At 33.3% G+C, this 21,564-nt stretch overlaps 3 protein-coding genes across 3 annotated transcripts; all 3 read left to right on the top strand.

The window, feature by feature from the left end:
- The first annotated feature begins 3,525 nt into the window (after positions 1-3,525).
- Positions 3,526-10,052, top strand: LOC125835870 (uricase-2 isozyme 1). The gene is made up of 8 exons (XM_049514969.1): positions 3,526-3,812; positions 4,350-4,442; positions 5,223-5,298; positions 6,952-7,061; positions 7,636-7,727; positions 7,879-8,052; positions 8,191-8,284; positions 9,684-10,052. Exons 1-8 carry the CDS (start codon positions 3,612-3,614, stop codon positions 9,765-9,767), a joined length of 924 nt encoding a protein of 307 aa, XP_049370926.1. The 5' UTR covers positions 3,526-3,611; the 3' UTR covers positions 9,768-10,052.
- A 1,847-nt stretch (positions 10,053-11,899) lies between these two features.
- LOC125835866 (uncharacterized) lies at positions 11,900-15,138 on the top strand. The gene is made up of 4 exons (XM_049514965.1): positions 11,900-12,308; positions 12,929-13,185; positions 13,859-14,304; positions 14,597-15,138. Exons 1-4 carry the CDS (start codon positions 12,085-12,087, stop codon positions 14,864-14,866), a joined length of 1,197 nt encoding a protein of 398 aa, XP_049370922.1. The 5' UTR covers positions 11,900-12,084; the 3' UTR covers positions 14,867-15,138.
- Positions 15,139-17,927: 2,789 nt separating this feature from the next.
- Positions 17,928-21,421, top strand: LOC125835741 (uncharacterized). Its single transcript, XM_049514839.1, has 4 exons — positions 17,928-18,133; positions 18,220-18,655; positions 21,058-21,109; positions 21,216-21,421. Exons 1-4 carry the CDS (start codon positions 17,928-17,930, stop codon positions 21,419-21,421), a joined length of 900 nt encoding a protein of 299 aa, XP_049370796.1.
- Positions 21,422-21,564: the final 143 nt, after the last annotated feature.

The raw sequence follows: 21,564 nt of genomic DNA, 5'->3' as shown, positions 1-21,564 counted from the left end.
TCCGTTGGGATAAAAAGTATCATATACTTGAAAAAAGGAATAGAAAATAAAAATGTAAAAATGGTAAGAAAAGCTCACGAACTAAAAGAAAGAGGACCAAAAAGCAAATCCATCACCAAAATGCAAGCACACTAATATTATTTTCTTGCCTTCTTTTAATTTGGACCATATGTCTTGCCTTCTTTTATATGTATATTAGATAGGAGTTCGTGTTAGCACGGATCAATATGTGTTGTTTTTTATTTCAATTTATGTGATATAGATAGAGTTAGAGAGTTAATCAAATTTTAATATTAATTTTAGATATTTTGAATTGTTAATTATTATAATTTTTAACGTATTTAAAAAATTTAAATTGCTAATTATTACTGTATGATTTGTAATACATTTTCTGCAATTTTCAAATAATAGAAATTATTTCTTTTTTCTCAATTTATGTGGCACTAATAAAAATTTCGAGATTCAATAGAATTCTTTTGTCTTTGAAATATTTTTAGTTGTTAATTATTGTAATTTATAACACTTTTTATGTAATTTTCAAATAATATATATTACTTCATGTGTCTCAATTTATGTGCCACCGATAGAATTTGAAGAGTTAATAAATTTTTTTATATGTTTTTACATCTTTTGAATATTTTAAATTATTAATTATCATAATTTATAATATTTTATAAAACTTATTTGATATAGTAGATGATTAAAAATTAAAACAGATTCATCGCAGGAAAATTACCAAAACATCCTTCAATACATCAATAATGTCATTAAATAGTCACATCACAATCAAAAGTTAATGGGTCCCACTTTGGTGTAAAAAAAAGGCTTAAGTCATACGCAACCACTTAAAGTTGTCCGTAGATTTCACTTAGACACCTCAATTTAGTCTTGTACCTATTGAACATTTTATATATTCAAAAGTGAATTCAATTAGACACAAAACGTTGACATGGCAAAAAACGTGTACAACACTCTCCTTAAGTGCGTGAAACAATAAAAAATGATATTTTTTTCTTTTTCTTTTCAACTTATACACCTAAATTAAATAAATAACAACAATAATAATAATTAATTAAAAAAAATGCCGTCTTCTCCCATCTTCCTCCCTCCAATTGTTCTTCCTTTTTCTTTTTTTTTATAAATATTCCGATAAAGCTCCATTGTTTCCGATGAAAATAATATTCCAACAAAGTTATTAATTATTTTTTCCCGACAAAAGTTTTTTTTTTATGTAATTGTGATAATGATGACGAGTGAAAGAAGATGAAGACCATGAATGAAAGGTTTAGTTCCATTAGAATGAACGGTGATTGAGGGGTTACTTAGATGGATAGCAATGATGTATTATTGACGCCGGTGAAAGGGATAAAATTCGATGGAGAAGAAGAAATGGGTGGAGGCTATGGTTTAGTGACAGTTGAGGTGCAGCGTCTAAATGCTTAGGAATTAAGATCTGACGACATTGGAAATGAAAATAAGTAGCGGTTGAGGTGTAGCGGCACTGTGGAATTAGAAATAAGTTCCAATGGAGAAGAAGAAGGGTTGGGTTGGGGTATTTAATGTATATTTTTTTGTTTTCTTCAAGTTCCTTTTGAATTATTTAAATAGAGTTTTAAAAGAATTTCATCCAATCAACATGTGTCATCGTTCCATTTGGTGTGCATATGCGTTTGAGATGCACACATGCATATCTTTTTAATTATTATTATTTTGTGTCAAATAAATATAAATTTGTTAAGATTTAAGCGTTCAATGGATACAAGACTTTATTCAGGTGTCTAAGTGAAAAATGTAGACAACTTTAAAGGGCTGATATGACTTAAGCCAAAAAAAAAAAGGTCATATAGGGAGGATATTTTTGTCCAAAACAAAAATATTATAAGCATAAATCATAAATTACAACAACATCAAACCATAAAATATCAGGACTAAAAATATTCCTAGGTGGACAGGCAGACACGTTGACCTACTGTATAACCAATAGTACGTGTACTCCCTCCTATAGTTAAGCATAATAAAATAATAGCATAAAGCATTAAAGTACAACAAGATCAAATCATAAAATATTCCTAGGTGGACAGGCAGACATGCGACCTCATGCCTATATAAATTTTAATATAAACATGTACTAGTATATCTTTTAGTTTTAGAGCTCGTTTGCATTGATTTAAAAATTGATCAAATTTATTTTTAAGTCGTTTTTAACTTTTGGAGTACTTAACAAAGTTACAATGAACTTAACTTTTAAAAAAAGTTAAAAATCAAAAGTATGACTCGTTCCTACTTTTCATTTTTTGACTTAAAAGCCATTTAAATTTATCTTTTTATTTTTTGATTTAAAAGTTACTTTTTAAAGCTAATCCAATTGGGCTCTTAATGTTTTTGAATAGTTTGTTACTAATTATATTTAGGGAAAATTGTATAAAATAACAAATTATTAATTTAAATTAAATGTTATAACCACAGTTTGATTTAATTGTAACTCATAGCAAATAGTTGTCATTCGCCTCTCTCCCTGAATTTCTCGCTCGCCACTCTCGATTTCTTGCTGGGCAGTCTCTCCCTCGCCTCTCTCACTTCATACAAACACAAATGTATAAAATGCGTTTGTGTTTGTATAAAACGAGAGAAAACTGTATATATACATATCTTTTCGTTCGTCTCTCTCCCTAGAGAATTTCGCTCGTCACTCTCACTTTATACAAACACAAATGTATAATTGTGTTTGTGTTTGTATAAAGCGAGAGAAAATTGTATATACAAATATAAATACATATATTTTCGTCCTATACACTTGTAATTATACAAATACAGATCTTTCTCTGTCCAGTTTTTTTTTTTGTCTTTCTCTCTTTCTCGCTTTATACAAACACATATTATATAATTGATTCTTTACAGATTATACAATTGATTCTTTTGTATATATATACCGAAATATACATATTAATAGCCATAACAAACATAAAGTTTGCTATGGAACGCAATTATACAAACTATAACTATAACATACAAATATGATTTTTATGTTTACTGAACCTAAAATTTACTCTTATTTTTACCACTGAAATATTTTGTTACTGCAAAAATAAAATTCTAACATAATAATATCCATCATTTAAAAAAATTAAATAATACGTTAAAATATATTTTTAATTTTTATGTAATTTTTAAAATTTAGCACTTTTATATTACGGAATATACACATAACACTCGTATCCAGAGATTAATACTCGGTGAAAGTGGAAGTAAAAATAAGTCAATAATTATTTAAAGCGAAAAAGAATCAATATGAATTAATAAGGAATGAAAATAAAGAAAATTAATGAATAGCAATATGTTACGTAATTCCACGAATATAACAATTTTCAGGCGGTACATTCAGCCCGTGATATATTTTCAGGCGGTACATTCAGCCCGTGATATATATATTACAAAACATGCACAAAAATAAGACAAAAAATATATTCTTAATTTCTTATATAAGAAAAATATTTCCATGATTATAATTATATTAAAAGAATTTGCTTAACTTCCCTATTGTATGTAATCTATAAGATAATTATTTGATAGATTTTTATATAGCAGAGCACAAGTTCACTAGTGAAACGAAGATGGCGGAATTGACCGGACTGAAACTGGAGCAGAGGCATGGAAAATCCAGAGTGAGAGTAGCTAGGGTTTGGAGAGATCGAGATGGAAAACATCACTTTGCTGAATGGAGCGTTAACATCAGCCTCATCTCCGATTGTTTACCTGCATATGTCTCCGGCGATAATTCCGATATCGTCGCCACCGATACCATGAAGAACACTGTAATTCCTTCTACTTCTCTTTTTCTATAACAGATTATTCATATGCATAGATGAATGCCTAATAATGAAATCTCAGTAAGAAAAATTTGTTAGATCATCAGATCAGGGCGGCTTATTTAACTGAGTAAAGTTGGTACTCATACGTCCTTAACTTAATCTTTGATTTGAGATTGAGATTAAAAAAAATAAAAAAATTGCTAGAGAGCTTTTTTGGGGACTAAAGCGCTACTTTAGTGGCTTGACTCTCTGGCTAGCCACGGATCTGTTGATCAATTTCATCATCCGTGAAACTAGTACAGAAATGCTGGTATTTTGGTTTTCACTGTTTTTTTCTGAAGAAATTGGATGATCCTGAGTCATGAATGACATAATGAGACTGTAGGATTGATCTAATTGTCTAAGATATTGCATGATCACGGATTAGATAATTAGCTTGTACTTTTTTTTTGGAAAAAAAATCTGATTAAATTCTGAATTATACATTTTACTTGAGGTTTTCTCTGTATTGTTGGTTCTGATTATTGAATTGTGAAATAGGTCTATGCGAAAGCTAAGGAATGTTCAGAGCAACTTTCAGCTGAAGATTTTGCAATTGTACTTGCAAAGCACTTCACCTCCTTTTATCAGCAGGTAACACTTTGTCAAAATGTATTAATCACCGACTTTATTTGGGACTGAGGCGTTGTTTTTAATATCTAATAATGAAATCTCAGTAAGAAGATAATTGAATGTCAATGGAACAGTGTTTTTGGGACAATTTTGTGATTTTTATTACTGGGAGTAAAAGAAAAAGGAACACGGCAGCCATTGATAGGCTTGATTTCTACAGAGAATGAGAAAAGAAGAGAGTAGAAGAGGAAGAGAAGGATAAGAGGAGAGAGGGAGATAACGTGAAGAGGAAAGAGAGAACTGAGATAATCCTCAATTTTGTATGCTTTTCACCATAGGTTCAACCCCTTTTATATGAGCGAGCAGACAGTCGATTAATTTCAACCACGTGCCCCTCACTTGATCATTATTATATCCGGGTTCATGACACTCTTGCCAATTGCCATGTAATGATGTTAGTTATCTGCCATTGACTACTTGGTTATTTTAGCCACTGAAAGTAAGTAATTGTCCGAAAGGTACTTAATTAAACATCTAGGGTACGTGCTGTCAGTGTTCTGAAAGACATCTCATTTTCTCGCACAGATCAATCTGAGATTATGTCCATTAATCTGTCAATTGCTCTGTTCAGAAGAATAAACAATTGTGTCTTTGTTGCCTTGTGTTGTGTGCAGAGTTTTGGAAATTTTTGTGCTTTGCTCGTGACGTTTTTTAGTATAATTATAGGACTGACTTATATGGCTTCTACGACGTACTTTACATGGATCTTCTCAAGTGCTTTTTCATATTCTGTTGTTGTAGGTCACTGCTGCAATTGTTAATATAGTTGAAAAGCCATGGGAACGCATTAGCATAAAGGGCCAACAACATGAACATGGTAAGCCTTTTGATTTACGACAGAATATGTTATATACTTCCGTAATGAATTTCCCCCTCCCTTTAGAAGTTAAAGTGAAGCTCTAACTTACCTTATGCTGCTAATCTCATAAATTGTAGTGAGTATGCTGCTTGGCTGATTTCCTCCTTTTGTTTACTCTTGTTTCATCTTCTTGGTGTCAAGTTATTTTTCTTAGATCAGCACATGAGCGATTTGGGATTCTAGTCCCATTGTAAGTTATGATGAGACATTTTGTGAGTAATTTAACATATTTTTTTCCCTATGTTGTTATCTCTTTCAGATAATTAGCCAGTGTCACAGACTTCTGTGCTTTCATTTAACAATATGCTGTCAAACTTGATAAGGCAAGATCAAGTTCAAAGTCAAGTCTGAGACAATTTGCTTCCAAATAATGAGTTATTTCCATCAAAGCTTCCTAAGTAGTCTAAATACTCCCAATTATTTTTAAAAAAAGAGTAAATTCTCCTATTTCTCATTTGATCATGATCATATATATATATATATATTTTTATTTTTTTTGGTCATGATCATATTTGAAAATTAGATCTTTATGAAGTGCTAAAACATTAAGCTTGATAATGGCTACAATCTGGTTAATGCAGTTAACTAGATAAACCTGATCTAACATTGTAATCCTTGTTTGGATGCATCATGAGATTCCATAGTTTAAATTTGCTTGCTTTGGGTTTATGTTAGAATGAAATCAATTGGGGTGATTTCTTCTCATCTTCCCAAGTCTTGGTAGGCAGAGTTATCTAGGAGTCTTGAACCTGCAACCTTCATATTCAACCAAAAGACTGCAACTTCTTAAATTAGCTAATTAAATCTTCGCAACAACTTATCTTCCTTAAACCTTGTTTTATCTTGATAAAAAGGATGTCTATCTTCCAAAAGCCTCGTCTGCTCCATGGTGAAAAGGCTATACCTTTATAGATTTCTCTTTTTCTTCTATCAATCACTATTTGCTATACTCGTACTGCTGCTCACTATTGGTTCAACTAGCTTGCCCTCAATTTGACTGAGAATGAAGCTTAATGTGGTCAGCTTTTCTTTTGTCAAATGCTTCCAAGAGCTGTTTTATGTCTGAAACTACTTTTTTTTGGAAATACTGTTCGAATCCATTTTAACTGATCATATCAATTTTTAGCTAATAAAATGTCTTAAAGTTGGTCCTCTATCATATATTACAATGAGCTATAATTTCCTGAAACTTAGTTGCGAAATCCTAAGAGTTGTAGTTTGTGGACCCCTTTTATCTGGAATTTTTTGGCTCAGAATATGGTCCAATCTGGGAGTTGAATACTGGAGGAGACGCCTTGATAAGGGGGTTTGGAATCCCAAAGAGGGTCCTCATTGTATGAATAAAAAAAAGCGTTGTTGCTAGGGATCCAATGCTCAATGAGTTTAGCGGATTCAAGTGGTTGCATGGGAAAACATCTAAGCTTTGGGATGCCCGAGTGCCTTAAGCCATAATGTTGCTTTTGTTTGATATCTCTAACTTGTTGCACCTCTTAACTTTGGTTTCCATTTATACAATCTGATTTTCTATCTGATGAGGTGATCCACTGATATTAATGAAGAAGTTGGGTTTCCTTGAAATTAATTATTGTTGTATGTTGCCATCATTACAAGGTTTTAAGCTTGGCTCTGAGAGACACACAACTGAAGTAATTGTCAATAAATCAGGAACATTGCGCCTGACATCTGGTATTGAAGGATTATCAATTCTGAAGACAACTAAGGTAATCCCTGCTATATATCTGCCTAAGTTTCTATCTTTATTTTCTGCATCTAGTTGTTGCAGGTAAAGTTACTGTTCCACATACCTAAAAACAAGAAAGAAAAGGGTTCTGGAGTTTGAATGAAAGCTTTTTACAGTATCCTATTAAGAAATGTGATCCTCCTTTAGTAAAAACGAGATAGGCCACACTCCAGGAAGTCATTTTAGTTTGTTTTCTTTTGACTCTCCCACCTTCTGGACGGAGTTAGTGGAGGTTGGGGCTATGGATCAGCTGCAAGGCAACAAGGGTAGTACTCTCAGGAATGATGGAGATATAGCTGGTATATAGTTTGAGATGGTTTATATGTGGGTCAGACAAGATCCATTCGGCCCCACACAGGTCCTTAGTCTTTCTTACTCTAAAATTGGAGCTTCAGCATCTAATATACTTCTTCCTATGGTAACTAGGAATTTTTTTTCCACACGTGATTAAAATTGGTTGTACACCTTTCTTGATACACCACCCTAAACCTACCGAATTTTTTCACATAATAAGTGCAGTGTCGATTTGTATAACAAATAGCTCATTGAAACAGTCAGGTTTTGAAGGATTCATTAGGGACCAGTACACTATGTTGCCTGAAACATGCGAAAGGATGATGGCTACAGAGGTCACTGCATCTTGGAGGTAAATTATTCATCTTTTTATTTTTTTCTAAAAGAAATGGTGTTAAAGTTTGCCGACATGAATGAGATCTTAGTCTTGCTTTGTTAGTCATACTACCTTTCATTCTGCCCATTGTTGACCGTGTTGTGAACCTGAACATTGGTTAATACAGGTACTCTTTTGAATCTCTCTCAAGTCTTCCCCTGAAGCCTCTGTATTTCACAGAGAGATACATGGATGTGAAAGAGGTCCTGCTTAACACATTCTTTGGACCATCTAAGGAAGGAGTATACAGCCCTTCTGTTCAAGCCACGCTTTACGAAATGGCAAAGGCTGTTCTTGGAAGGTCTTTCAACTCATAAGACGTTTTCCCATTTTCCTCGCGCACACATAAGAGAAACTAAACCTCAAAATCACTTTATTTTCTTCTTCAAGTTTCATAATTGCTATGAATCCTTACGGTTTCTTGGTATTGTTCTTTCAGGTTTCCTGACATTTCATTCATTCAGTTGAAGATGCCAAATCTCCATTTTCTGCCAGTCAATTTGCCAAGCAAAGATAAACCAGTAATTGTTAAGGTAAAGTTGCCTTCCCTCATTTGCTGGACTACAGTGTAACTGTGTGCTGAAATGCAGTGAGCTTGATGATCAAGTTATTTCCCAGCCCTTGTAATGATATTTACCAGGCAACATCCCGTTCAAAACTGGACCAATTTCCCTGAGAAAAGATGGTCATTACTTAATTGATCTCTACCTTAGCAAAACTAAATAAGCCTTAATTGAGGCCTTCCCTTTGTGATGACAGAATTGGGTGTTGTCATCTATAGTTAGTCTATAGATTAGTTTAATTTTGGTAGGATGTAAAACTAATCTATAGATGACAACATCCAATTCAATTGTAGGATATAAAGCTAATCTATAGTTAGTTTACTATGGTAGGATGTAAAACTAATCCATAGTTAGTTAACTAACAAACTAATACAGCTGGAATGTTAAGGAACTAACTGACTTCAGCTAACTTTATTGACAGCTGGATCCTCAATATTGCGGAATATACATTACCTTTACCTGTTCCAAAACAGAAGAAAAAGAAAGATAAGAAGACCAATGGAGAAACTGCGTTGTTTTAGGAAAGCAAGACAGGCTGAATTAGTTAGGGGGAAGGGTGGGACTAAGGACCAGGGGAAGTCAAGGGTGCTGGGGCATTGAATGGAGGTAAAGTACTGATGTCTGGGCTTGGGAAAAGGGAGCAATCATGGAAGTGAATCAGTGGAGCTGGGATAGAAGATTCATAGTGATCAGGTCCAAATTTTATTCATGCTAAAGAGAACTTAAAAGTAGAACTGCAACGACATCAAAATTGATGCTTGCTAAATGCACAAAAACTAGAGTTGCCGACACTGGCTAAGAAGAAACTTCAACAAACTATGTAGATGTTCTTTCTACCTGCTTTTTCCATGGCATGGTGGCATCACAATCATCGAATGCTCTAATCTCTGAAAGCCGGAAAATACTACCTATACCAAAGCATTCAAAACATGTCAATACTGGAGGGATGGCCTACATGGATTTGGTCTTGGGGAAGGAAGAGAGCAGTGATGGGGGACTGGAATTTGTTGGCAATAATGAATCCACATTCTTAATTTAATATTAACTTAGCCCATCATGCCAAGTCGTGGTGATACAGTATCTACATGTAATGGGAGAGTTTGAAACAAAAGAAGTTAATGTGTTGGGTACAGTTAATAATCCACGTAAATGGTTCTCGAGTTACATATCTTTAACCATGTATTGTTCAGTTGCTTCAGATATTTTATTTTTCCAGTTTTCTTGTTGCATTGCATATTGCATTCATTCAGTCAGAGAAAAAAGTTATGCTACTACAAGGTTGATCTCTTGGGCATTATATACCACTGATCATGTACTTCTCTCACGAGCTTGAATCAATGACTGATATTTATCTATGGTAACCTTTCAGTTTGCTGACGATGTTTTCTTGCCAACGGATGAACCACATGGAACAATTCAGGCGACTCTCAGTCGTCTTAGGTCAAAGATGTGAATTACTGCTGATCAAATGGTACTGCCTATGTTCATTTGCTTACATTTAAGTTGTTACCAACCCAAAGCCACTCAAGGGGAGAAATGTTCGTAGCAAGAAGCAACAACATATAACATGGTTCTGAAACTTTGGTAGTTCGTTGTACACATGTAATATATGGGTGTCTAGTTGTTTTTGTCATGTAAAATAAATGTATTACAACATGATCTATCATTGTGATGTAATCCATCTGGATAATAAATCGACGTTATAATATGAAAAACTAGAATCCCTTCAAGTTATAAATTTTGGTTTCTATTTGATCAACTAAATTTAAGAGAAAGATTTTTAGATGTTTGAATTTAAAATAAGTTATAAATATTAGTTTAATTTTAAATTATTATACATGAAGGATTGAATGAGATTATTTTTTAAAATATACAAAGATTATTTTCTTTAAAATAAATTAAAATAATATATTATAAATTATACAAACTGGATAAAGATATGTATGTATTAGTCTTTGCCTCTTTGGCAAATAGTGTTGTGCATGTATTCCTTATTAATGAGATTATAAGTATTATCATAAAACATATTTCGTAAGGAAAAATAAGTTTTCGATTTTAGAGGCAAGAAAGCGTTTTGAATTTTTTGACGTTTAAGAAAAACATATAAGATACTATTACTAATGTTTTGACATAATATTTTTTACATATATATTAGAAGGCAATAAATAAAAAGCTTATTTATTTTCAATTTTATTGGTACTCAACACATTCCTAATTTCTATCAAGGCATTTTAAAAACAAAAATTCTTTCATCATCGAGTTTTGACTTGTGTGACGTGTGATATATGCTAAAAAATGATTATTTTTTTTTTACAAAAAACAGGAATATTAGATCCCCATAAAATAATCCAAATATGATTATACTACTGTATATTAGAATTTAGATCATTGTTTACGACATTTTAGTCCCTTTAAATTCTTCGACTACCTATGATATAATAATATAAAAAAAAGCTTAAGTCATACATAGCCCCTTAAAGTTGTCCGTATATTTCACTTGAACACCTCAACTAAGCCTTATACCTATTGAACACCTCTAGTACTTTGAATTGATACCTATTTGACATTTTTTGGACAATCCAGCAAATTATTAAGTGTGTGAGATACACTCGCTATGACATGACACTATGACAAATTAAATAATAACATCTGTCAGTTGGATCCAAAAAAATTGTTTAAAAATATAATTCAATATGAGTGAAGAAAAATATTTTAAATAATAAAAAATAAAAAAATTGTTTAAAAATATAATTCAATATGAGTGAAGAAAAATATTTTAAATAATAAAAAATAAAATAAAATTTTTAATCCCTGCACACTTCCCCCACCCCACCAAACCTTTCCCCTGCTACCCATGACCATCCCCCCACCGGCTCTTTCTCTTTTTTGTTTTCTGTTCTTCTTTACCATATTCATTCTCTTTTATTTTGATAGCATGAAAATCTTTTACTCATTGCCTTCATCTTCTATCCATTAGTAACTATTTATTAGAATTGAAACAAATAATAACAAACGTTTGCCAAAAAAAATCAATTCATATTTTTTTCATGTAATAAATTGAGCTTCATCGAGATATTTGAGATGTAAATTAACATTAAAAAAAAGGAAAATAAGAAGAATAATGGTAGAGGGTGAGAGAAAGAGAGAGGTGGAGGGGGTGGGGTGTGGTGTGCGCATGTGTGTAAGAAAAATGATGAAAATGGTAGAATAATAGATGTAGGGATGGGAACAAGACGACTGCTCCTTTTTTTTTTTTGTTAATTTTTTTTTATTATTATTAATTTAGGTGCATAAGTTAAGGGGAAAAAAAAGAAAAAATATTATTTTTTAATAACTCAACGCGCTCAAAGAAAGTGAACCACACGTTTTTTGCCATGTCAGTATTTTGTGTCTAATAGGAATGACTTTTGAACAAATAAGGTGTTCAATTGACACAGAGATAAGTTAGAGTGTCTAAGTAAATTATGCGAACAACTTTAAATGGTCGGAGATGACTTAAGCCAAAAAAAATGCAAAAAAGCTTTAACACACAATTTGTTCTTTTCTTCTTTCTTACTTTTCTTCCAACCTAGCATTTTAAAAACAAAAAAAATAAGCATAATCTGCAAAGCATTAATTCTTTTCCCAAATACTTAGAAGAAATCCAGGAATCTTCCTTTTTTTCTATTCAGAAAATCCAATTTCCTTGTTCTAGAAGATTCCTTTTTTTTTTTCCAATTTCTTATGTTGACACACACGTAATTTTTTCTTGTATATAAGAGGATTATTTGATGTTTTGTTCTCCCAACAATATTAAATTGCAGATTTTGCGTTTATACAATTTGGGTTTGCTATTTCTTGAATTTTTTGTCTTAAAGTTGTTATTTTTATCTGAAATTTTGGATATGAGTTCAGGGGGAGAAAAGAAAAATGTGGTTGTGATTGGGGGTGGAGTTGCTGGTTCTGTTGTTGCTAAAACCCTTAAAAGTGAGGTCAATGTTTCCCTCATTGATGAGTAAGCATTTCTATTTTATCAACTTTTTGCCTCTCATTGTGAATTTGATTATGTGTTAGCTTTATGAGTGTCCCTAATGCGTCGCGAAGATAGAGATAAGGTTTGCGTATATGCTTCTTCGTAGATCACACTCGTGGGATTACACCGGTTATGTTGTTGTTGTTAGATTTATGTGTGTTCCATACCTTGCAAATATAGGAGTAATGGGGTAAGGTCTGTGTACATCTTTCCCGTGTCAAACCCCACTTGTGGGATTACGCGAGTTATGTTGTTGTTAGCTATATAAATGTCCCTAACGTGCAAAGATAGGGATAAGGTTTGCGAACCCTTCCCAGATTCCACACATGGGATTACATTGGTTATGTTGTTGTTGTTGTTAGTATGAGTGTCCCTACCCTGCAAAGATAGCGGTAAGGTCTTTGTACATCCATACCCTCCTCAGACCTCACTTGTGGGATTTAGACATGTTATGTTGTTGTTAGCTATATGAGTGGTTTAAGGATTGATCGTTTCAATTTCTTGATTTTTTTATCATGAATACTTGAGTTGTTTGTGCTTGCTTATTACTCTACTATTAGTTTATTGTGCTTAAATTAACTGAATACATGAAAATGAAACAGGAAAGAGTACTATGAGATAACATGGGCAAGCTTGAGGTGTATGGTTGAACCTGAATTTGCAAAAAGATCTGTCATTTCTCACTCTGAATACCTTCCTCATGCGAAAATCATTCCATCAGCTGCAGTTGACATCACAGACACTGATGTATTGACCAAACAAGGCAGCCGAATTGCATATGACTATCTTGTTGTTGCCACTGGTCATACACAAAGTGGTGCTGAGGCGAGAACGGAGAAGATCAGTCAATACCAAGCAGGTATTGGTCCAATCTCGTGGTTACTTTTGTGTTCTGCTTTCATAGAACTCAAAGCTTGTGTGTAACTAGTTTTACTTTTATCTTAAGACACAAACCTTAAGAAATTCGACGGTTTTCTGATAGGTAATTGAGTACTCAAATGGTTATATATTGCCATCACCTTACAAACAGCTTGTCTTACTTTACAATCTCATAGTTTTTGAACATGCACAATTACCTTGTTTTAGATCAACACTTCACCTTTATCATAGTCGTGCATTCTGTTTCATAATTTCCGTCACTTCAAAAACCATATAATAATAGAAAACTTTAAGAAAGGGGATAGGGTGTATGGAAAAGGAAGGAACAAAAAGAAAAGAGAATCAGATTTATCTTCTTGTTTTCTGTTTAGGAACCTAGAGAGGCTAAAAGAAATTCTTAGCTTTAGTTATGTCAGCAGTACATATTACTGGATGTTATTCGTAGAAAACCATAGATTGATGTAAGCTCTTTACATTTGGTATACCAAGTGTATATTGGGACTTAGATCACAACATCATTAAAAATATGACAGCACAATAGCAAATGAAGCAACAAATGAAAGAGTAGTAATACAAATCAAACTTCCATGAAATTGTTCATTAAACCAATCAGGGCATTAACTTGTGCTCAACTCTTGTTCCTTGATTTACAGAGTATGAAAAGATAAAGGCTGCTGACTCCATATTAATAGTCGGAGGAGGGCCAACAGGTGTGGAGTTGGCTGCTGAAATTGTTGCAGATTTTCCTGCTAAGAAGGTGACATTGGTGCACAGAGGATCAAGATTATTGGAATTTATTGGAGAAAGCGCCAGCAAAAAGGCACTGAATTGGCTTACTTCAAAGAAAGTTGAAGTCATATTGGAGCAATCTGTCGTTGTTAACTCTCAATCAGATGGTGTTTATAGAACATCTGGTGGAGAAACTATAGTTGCTGATTGCTATTTTCTTTGCACCGGTACACTATTTGGTTCAGCATGGTTAAAAGAAACTATCTTGAAGGATAGTTTGGACAGTCGTGGAAGGGTAATGGTTGATTCAAATTTGAGGATCAAGGGTCGCAACAATATCTTTGCTATTGGGGACATCACTGATGTTCCGGTAAGTCAACCATACCTTTTTTAGTTTCTTACAGCTTGTTGTCATCCCTATAAACCTTAAATGTACATTCAAGAAAGCGTTTTTCAAGAACCTGCCTATGCATCTTCTCTTCCTAGCTCCTCCTCGTATAGAAAAGTCCATGCAAGTAACTAGACCTTGTTAATATGTGTACACTATGTAATTGGATTTCTATTACTCTACCAATAAAAGCTCCAATGAATCGTAGTAGTTCTCGCATCATAACAACCATTTTACGTGCAAGACATCCTTACTTTGTGATGGTGAAATGCAGGAACTTAAACAGGGATATTTGGCTCAAGAACACGCAAAGGTAGTAGCCAAGAACATCACGACGTTAATAAAGGGAGTAGAAGATGATCACAAATTGGCTGTATATAAACCAGCAACCAAGGCATTGGCTATAGTTTCTCTAGGGAGAAAAGATGCAGTGGCTCAATTTCCTTGTTTGTCAATCGCTGGACGCGTTCCAGGCATGATAAAATCTGGGGATCTATTTGTTGGAAAGACGCGCAAAGGACTTGGTCTACAGCCCGGTGTTTAGTTGTCCTGCTTATAAGGAAATATGCATGCTATAGAAGTTGCGTTTATTTATTTATATTCAAACTTTTTCGTTTGATTATTACATGTTATAGGTTAAACGTACACAGTACCATCACCATACTCCGTTTGTGGTATTGCACTGTGTATGTTGCTGCTGGTGGTTATTTTATAAGTGGTGTGTGGTTCTGCAGTCCTCAGTTCTTTTATTCCATATCTTGCTGAGAACTTAAAAAATTGGCATGCTCCAAAAAAAGGGAACTTTTGTTTTGGATAGTTTGTTTATTGTTATGGATTATGTAAAAAAAATATATTATTGATTATGTACAAAAAGACACTGCTATTTTAGGAATATGACTTTCCAATTGAATTTAGTGGATTTTGAAGTAAGTATGAATATGAACAACCAGCCCTGAAATACATTAAAAAATAGGAAAAACTACATAAAATAGCAAACTACATTTCATATTAAAATAATATAGCTATAGTTAACTTTATTTATATTTTATGGTTATATTTAATTAATAAATAGCAAATACAATTTTCCACGCCTAAAATTATTTTATACAATTTCACACGTTTTTCCCTCTTTTCACGCTTCCCTCTTTCCTACTCCCATTTTTTCTTGATAACTCTGCCATTTTTTTCCAGCTTTCATCCCTTATCCCAAATCAAATCTTTATCCTCAAATCACAAACATTACTCCTAAATCAACTTCACCTCTTCAAATTATCCACAAAATCAGTCTCTTCGCTCGGATACTCCCATTTTTTCAGCTTTCATTCCTTATCCCAAATCAAATCTTTATCCTCAAATCACAAACATTACTCATAAATCAACTTCACCTCTTCAAAGTATCCACAAAATCAGTATCTTCGCTCGGATCCTTGCAATCAACGACATTGCTTTATTTTCGGAGTTTTATTTGTTGTTTAGATCCTACAGGTTTCTTCAAATTCTTATTTTTTTCTTTGAAAGTCTTTTATAGGTATACGTTTATGTTTATTTCTAGTGTTGAAGTTGAAGATTGTTTTCAACATTGCAATGTCGGAAACAAATACTCCAAGGAGGATCACAAGAGGTACATATTATCCCGATAGTTGCATGGTGGGGATACCCTCATTTGATTTGTGTATAACGCAAATGAAATCACAAATTTCAGGCTCCATTGCTGCGATGGAGATAAAGAAGAAATCGAAATTTCTTAATAGCCCTAGAACATTGGATTTGAATGATGAATTAGTAAGGTCGGGTTCTTCTAAAAGGAAAGAAGGGTCAACAATGAAAGTGGGTGAAAGAAAAATTGTCAAGAGGAAAGTCAAAGATGTTGTTTCGGGCATGATTGGAAAACATGTAGTTAATGAAGAACAAGAAGAAAGGAGTGAAGAAGAACTAGAGGTATGCATATTTTTTAATTTTTTTTTGGGATGTAGAATAAGTGTATACATATATACCTACAGTGTACTGTAATTTGAACAAAAAAGGTTAGGCGGAGGATATACAACTGGAAATTTTAGATTAGGTGCCTTTGTAGTATTTTGTCTTGGTTTCTTCACTCATATTAATTTTTTGAGCTTAGTGGTAATGTTTATGTACATACTAACCTCCTCAAACCCCACTTGTAGTACTTTAGTGGGGATGTTGTTATTATAGCTCTGTATGAATATGAATGCTGAAGTGCTTCTTTGAACTGAACATGTAATCTTCTTTTGATATGAGCATTAGAAGTTGCAAGTAATCTGGATGTAGGATTGTAGTTAGTGTTTAACTTGTAATGTATTCAACTTGCATGCAATGTTTATTGGTGTAACCATTTTGCATTATGTTCTAGCACATAAGATTTTTTCTGGTGCATAGTTTTACATAGTAGTTACATTTTAATAGAGCTTGGATTATTTTTTATTGTGTCATTTATATGTGGTTTAGGAGATCCTTATTTTGTTAAGTTGATGTATGTAGTTGCCTTACTATGTTTATTATTTTAGGTTGCATTAATGCAGTTACTCGCGAAATATTAATGTACTTGTACATGTGATTGCTGTCTAGCATGCTATTCAATGGCTTTTCGTGTATGTTGTAACTTGTAAGCAATATCATTCTAAATGTACAATTAGTCGAACAAGAAAGGTTATGTGGAGGATATCCCTTCCAATGTATTATACTATGGCATACGTTTAGTGTGGCATACTCTCACACATTGAATACCTTCTAGTGTATTTGGGGTTATGTTGTCATTCTGTTTTTTGAAAATGACAGTAGTTAAATGGTAGTTTACTGAATATGTGGATACTTTTCAGATTGTTATTTGCATCAAATTTGTTTTGTGTCGGTGCATCTTCTATTTGAATGTGTTGTCTTGTATGTATGCATAAAATCAGGTTACTATGAAGTTGTTAATGTAAAAAAAAGTGCAGTTTCATATTTTAGTATTTCCTAATTACAGGGTATCAGATTTCATGTGTTGGCTCGCCTGATCGAACCCCCGCGCATGCAGGTTTATGTGAACCATAACATAGTTACAGATTTGAAGGGGAAGCTTACACTGACCCAATTCAATCGATTTAAAGATACATGTTTTGGAGCATATACCAAAATGCACGTGTGTGGGGCGCAACCACAAATCTTTAGGTGTTTGATGGTATGTGAATTGGAGGACAGTTCGCCGGATGAACTGTTCTTTCGTATAAATCATACCACACTCCGTTTTGGTATTCAAGAATTTGCCATCATTACTGGGTTGAACTGCTTTGCTGATAAAGACGATTTCTTGTTTGACACTAGCGAGCCAAACAGATTAATCAATCAGTACTTTGAGGGTAAAAGTATTATCAGAAAGGCAGAGTTGATCAGTAAGTATAAAAACAAGGTATGGGGTGATGAGAATGATGACGATGTTGTTTAAATTCACAATTCTGTATTTTATCAGTACGTTCATCTATTCCGGTGAGAAGAAGAGCTCATCAATTCCAAGGATACAATTTGATCTAGTTGAGAGCGGTCGGTACCATGAATACCCCTGGGGAAAAGATGCTTTCTCCAAATTGGTCAAAAGCATAACAAAAAAAATGGATGCCAAGAAAAAGTATTACAGAATTGATGGTATGCCTCTTGCCATGCAAGTTTGGATATATGAATGTTGTTCTGCTGTTGATCTGAATATTGCTGAAAAGAAGACCAATTGTATTCCCAGACTGGTCAATTGGAGGACCAGAAACAACAGAATACATTATGAATTCCTTATGGAAGGAATGTTCGGTGATAACGGCAATCCGATAATTTAACATATTTTCATTAATCAATTAGTACAAATATCGTTGTCTTTCAATATACTTGTTAATTATAACTGTTTTGTGCGCAGTTAAAATACAAAAACATTCAACCTTCACTAAAGGAGATTGCATTTTATCAGCTTCCATCAAAGAGTGATGCAATCCCCGAGAATACCTTTCAAAATGTTGGCGACAAAGATGATGAGGAAGATAATGATTTCACTTCAAAGCCTCCAAGTCATAAGCCACACAATAAAGAAAAAGGTAAACAGAAGGTAACTGTTTCATTGTCCACATCGATCAAAAAGTTCAATATGCATGCAGGTTCGAGTTGTAAGGAGAAAAGTCCACCAGTATTGCATGGTTACCGTAAGGCAAAGAGTACACCCTTTAGTTCTGTTTCAACCCCCTTGGAGAATAATGTACCAATACAGGAGTTGCATAATCAGCCCGATGAATCTACCAACACTACACCACCAAGGAGTTCGAAACAACCTCAAGATACCAAGGCAGGCGGAATTGGTGTGCTGCGACAAGATCTTGCCTCTTTCAAGGATTCTGTAAGGAAGTTGTTACATTTTTTTTAGTTTACATTGTATTCCAATATATTCTTACACTTTATTTAATAATCAGGTTACTAATGAGTTCAAGGAGTTGCGCTTGTTTATACTGGAAAATTTTAAACAAGTCATGGATGCAGTCAACAAAAGCAGTCCTCAATCTGGAGCACCATGTCAGGTTAAGCACAACAATGTTAAATTACGAGAACACATTCACATATACAGGTTAACCAATGTTACAAAACTCAATTATTTTTGTATAACATAAACATGAAAATGGAAGTAAATCTCCAATGCATGTACCTGATTGGTCGAACAACAATTCAATGAAAGACGGCAACCAGATCTCAACATTCTTGGATAAACCTCACTTTGATATAAATGAGGTACTACGTGAATTAACTTGTGTTTCTAATTTAGAAGTGAATGGTGAAAAATGTTCAAGAATAGATATATCATCAAAAAATTTAAAGGTTCAAACATAATATTTATTATTGTACTATTCTGTTACATTTTTCAAACAAAAAATATTTATTATTGTAATATTGTTAGGATCGGACATTTCAATTCGTTATTGAAGAACACGCCAAAGATAATGTCCAGGAGAATTATCAACTTGCCCAGATACACATACAAAACCCTTTGTCGGTACATGAACAGTCAAACAACCTGTTGGAATGCCATCATTTGAGGTACTGTTTAAATTTTATTGTATTTATAAGGGTGTTTAAAAATGTATTCAATTATGTATTCAAAAATAAGTAAATTACCTTATATAAATTGAATACGTATGGTTTATTCAATGAACATAGTTGTATTTACTTATTTCTAATTTTTGTAGAAATATTTATATACTAGGATATTTACTGATAATAGAATACATTCCAATACCAACAATACATATGATACTTTGTAAGTATACCTACTGGTAATATAATACATTATAATACTATAAATACGTATGTAACTTTGGTAGAATTCTGATTGTCGGATACATATTAGATACTGTAAGTATTAATTAGTGTAATATTAATTGTTTTACTCATATGAATTATTTATGCGCGACATTCTGAATAATATATGTTATTTTTGCCATTTCATTTCAGACAGGAGACATTAATGCCTTACAGAACGATGGAATCCAACAACCACAGTCACAATTTGAGTTGCTTGATGTTTTGTTACCTAGCCTTGACACAATCAATCCCAAAAAGTGTGTTGTGGTTCATCCAGAGGGTGTTATTTATGATACTACACCCGTGCCAGTTCAAAGGACAAGACGTCCCGATCGATGGAATTCTGCTCCATACTCGACAAATTTTGGATCATCATCTGGTAATTAATAATGTTTCTCCTCCTGTATGTCTTACCTCTCTCCCCCCCCCCCCCCCTTCTATTTTTTTTAACATACATGATTTTCATGCAAAATTGATGAGGAAATAAGTTGAGAATATGTTTGTTATAATTTGTGGGTTTGTATACATAAAATTTCAGGCAGCTCTTCCAATGTGGTAAAAATTTATGAAAAGAAATATCCTTTTGTTTCTGACTTCATACGAGGGCCATATAATTATGATCTTTTTTACGATTATGCAATGTGGCTTCGTGAAGGGCTCCTTGTTAGGCATATGAATAAGTAAGTATTTTTATTTCATATGATTATCATCCGTACACATAATATACTTAAATTTTAATTCTATTTGTTATCTAAAGGATGCATGATGAAGATCGGTATAAGAATAAAAAAGCAGAATTGGCGGTTAATATGGATTTGGGTATTCATCTGATATCAAACAAGAATTGGTTCTACTCTCTGTCTTATGATAAACAACTTCTGAATGATGAGGTAAAAACATGAATATATACGTAAAAGGAGCCCTTTCTGTTTATAAGATGTGGCACACACATTTATTGATTTTTTTTGACAACATATTGATGTGGTTCTATATTATTTGCGTAAAAAGAGTAAGTACAACATCAGTAGTCGCTACAGATACACTATTGTTGATTGTCTGTTCAAGTCAAAAATTGATGAAATTTATGCCACATATGCTCAAGTTGGAAGCGAAATATGTGTTGCAAATGTTGAAAGTGACATACGTGATTACATAAATGGGTATAGGTTGATGGCTGCCATTCCATGGAATAAAATCGATAATGTGTTCATACCAGTGAATGTGGAGCAGAAAAATCACTGGGTGTTGGCTGTTTTGTCAATAGTTGAACGACGCATTTATGTATATGACTCATACAGAGCAGCAGGTCATAACTCTTATGTTAGGGATGAAATTCAAAAGCTTGCTCAGCTTCTGCCAATGTATGTGTCAATGGAGATTGCCAATAATTCAGATGATACACAAGATCAGGACATTGCATACGATATGACGTATGTGGATGATATACCTCAACAGGGATCAGGTGACTTGTAAGTATAAAAAAAATAGTCTCTTAATTTACTTTTTAAATAAACAATATCCTATTTAATAAGTAATGTATCTTCAGGATTGTGGGATATATTTGCTAGCATTTGTCGAGTACCTAAGTGAGGGTGAAGGCATTCCAGTTCAATACCTTGATTCTAAGTTACACCGCATCAGATACGGTGCACTATTGTGGCAATATGCAGTGAAGAAGATGGAAGAAGGGGATGTTAGCGAGAATGAGGCACCACCCAGAATGATGAGGCCACCCGCAAGAATCGATAATAGTCAACTTGTTAGGATTGATTAGTATCTTGTACTAGTTATCTTTTTGAATTCTATTTTATGCTTATGGTTAAAACTAATATTTTAGTTTTTTGTCAAACATTATCAACTCTTCTATTTATATATGATCATGTTGATTGACTGTTTTTGTTTGGGTTATTGCATTCA

This window comes from Solanum verrucosum, unplaced genomic scaffold (genome assembly GCF_900185275.1).
Source record: "Solanum verrucosum unplaced genomic scaffold, falcon-dt-bn FXZP01000128.1, whole genome shotgun sequence".
Classification (NCBI taxonomy): Eukaryota; Viridiplantae; Streptophyta; class Magnoliopsida; order Solanales; family Solanaceae; genus Solanum; species Solanum verrucosum.
Note: the sequence above shows the minus strand (reverse complement) of the source record. Positions and strands in the feature narration are given on the sequence as shown.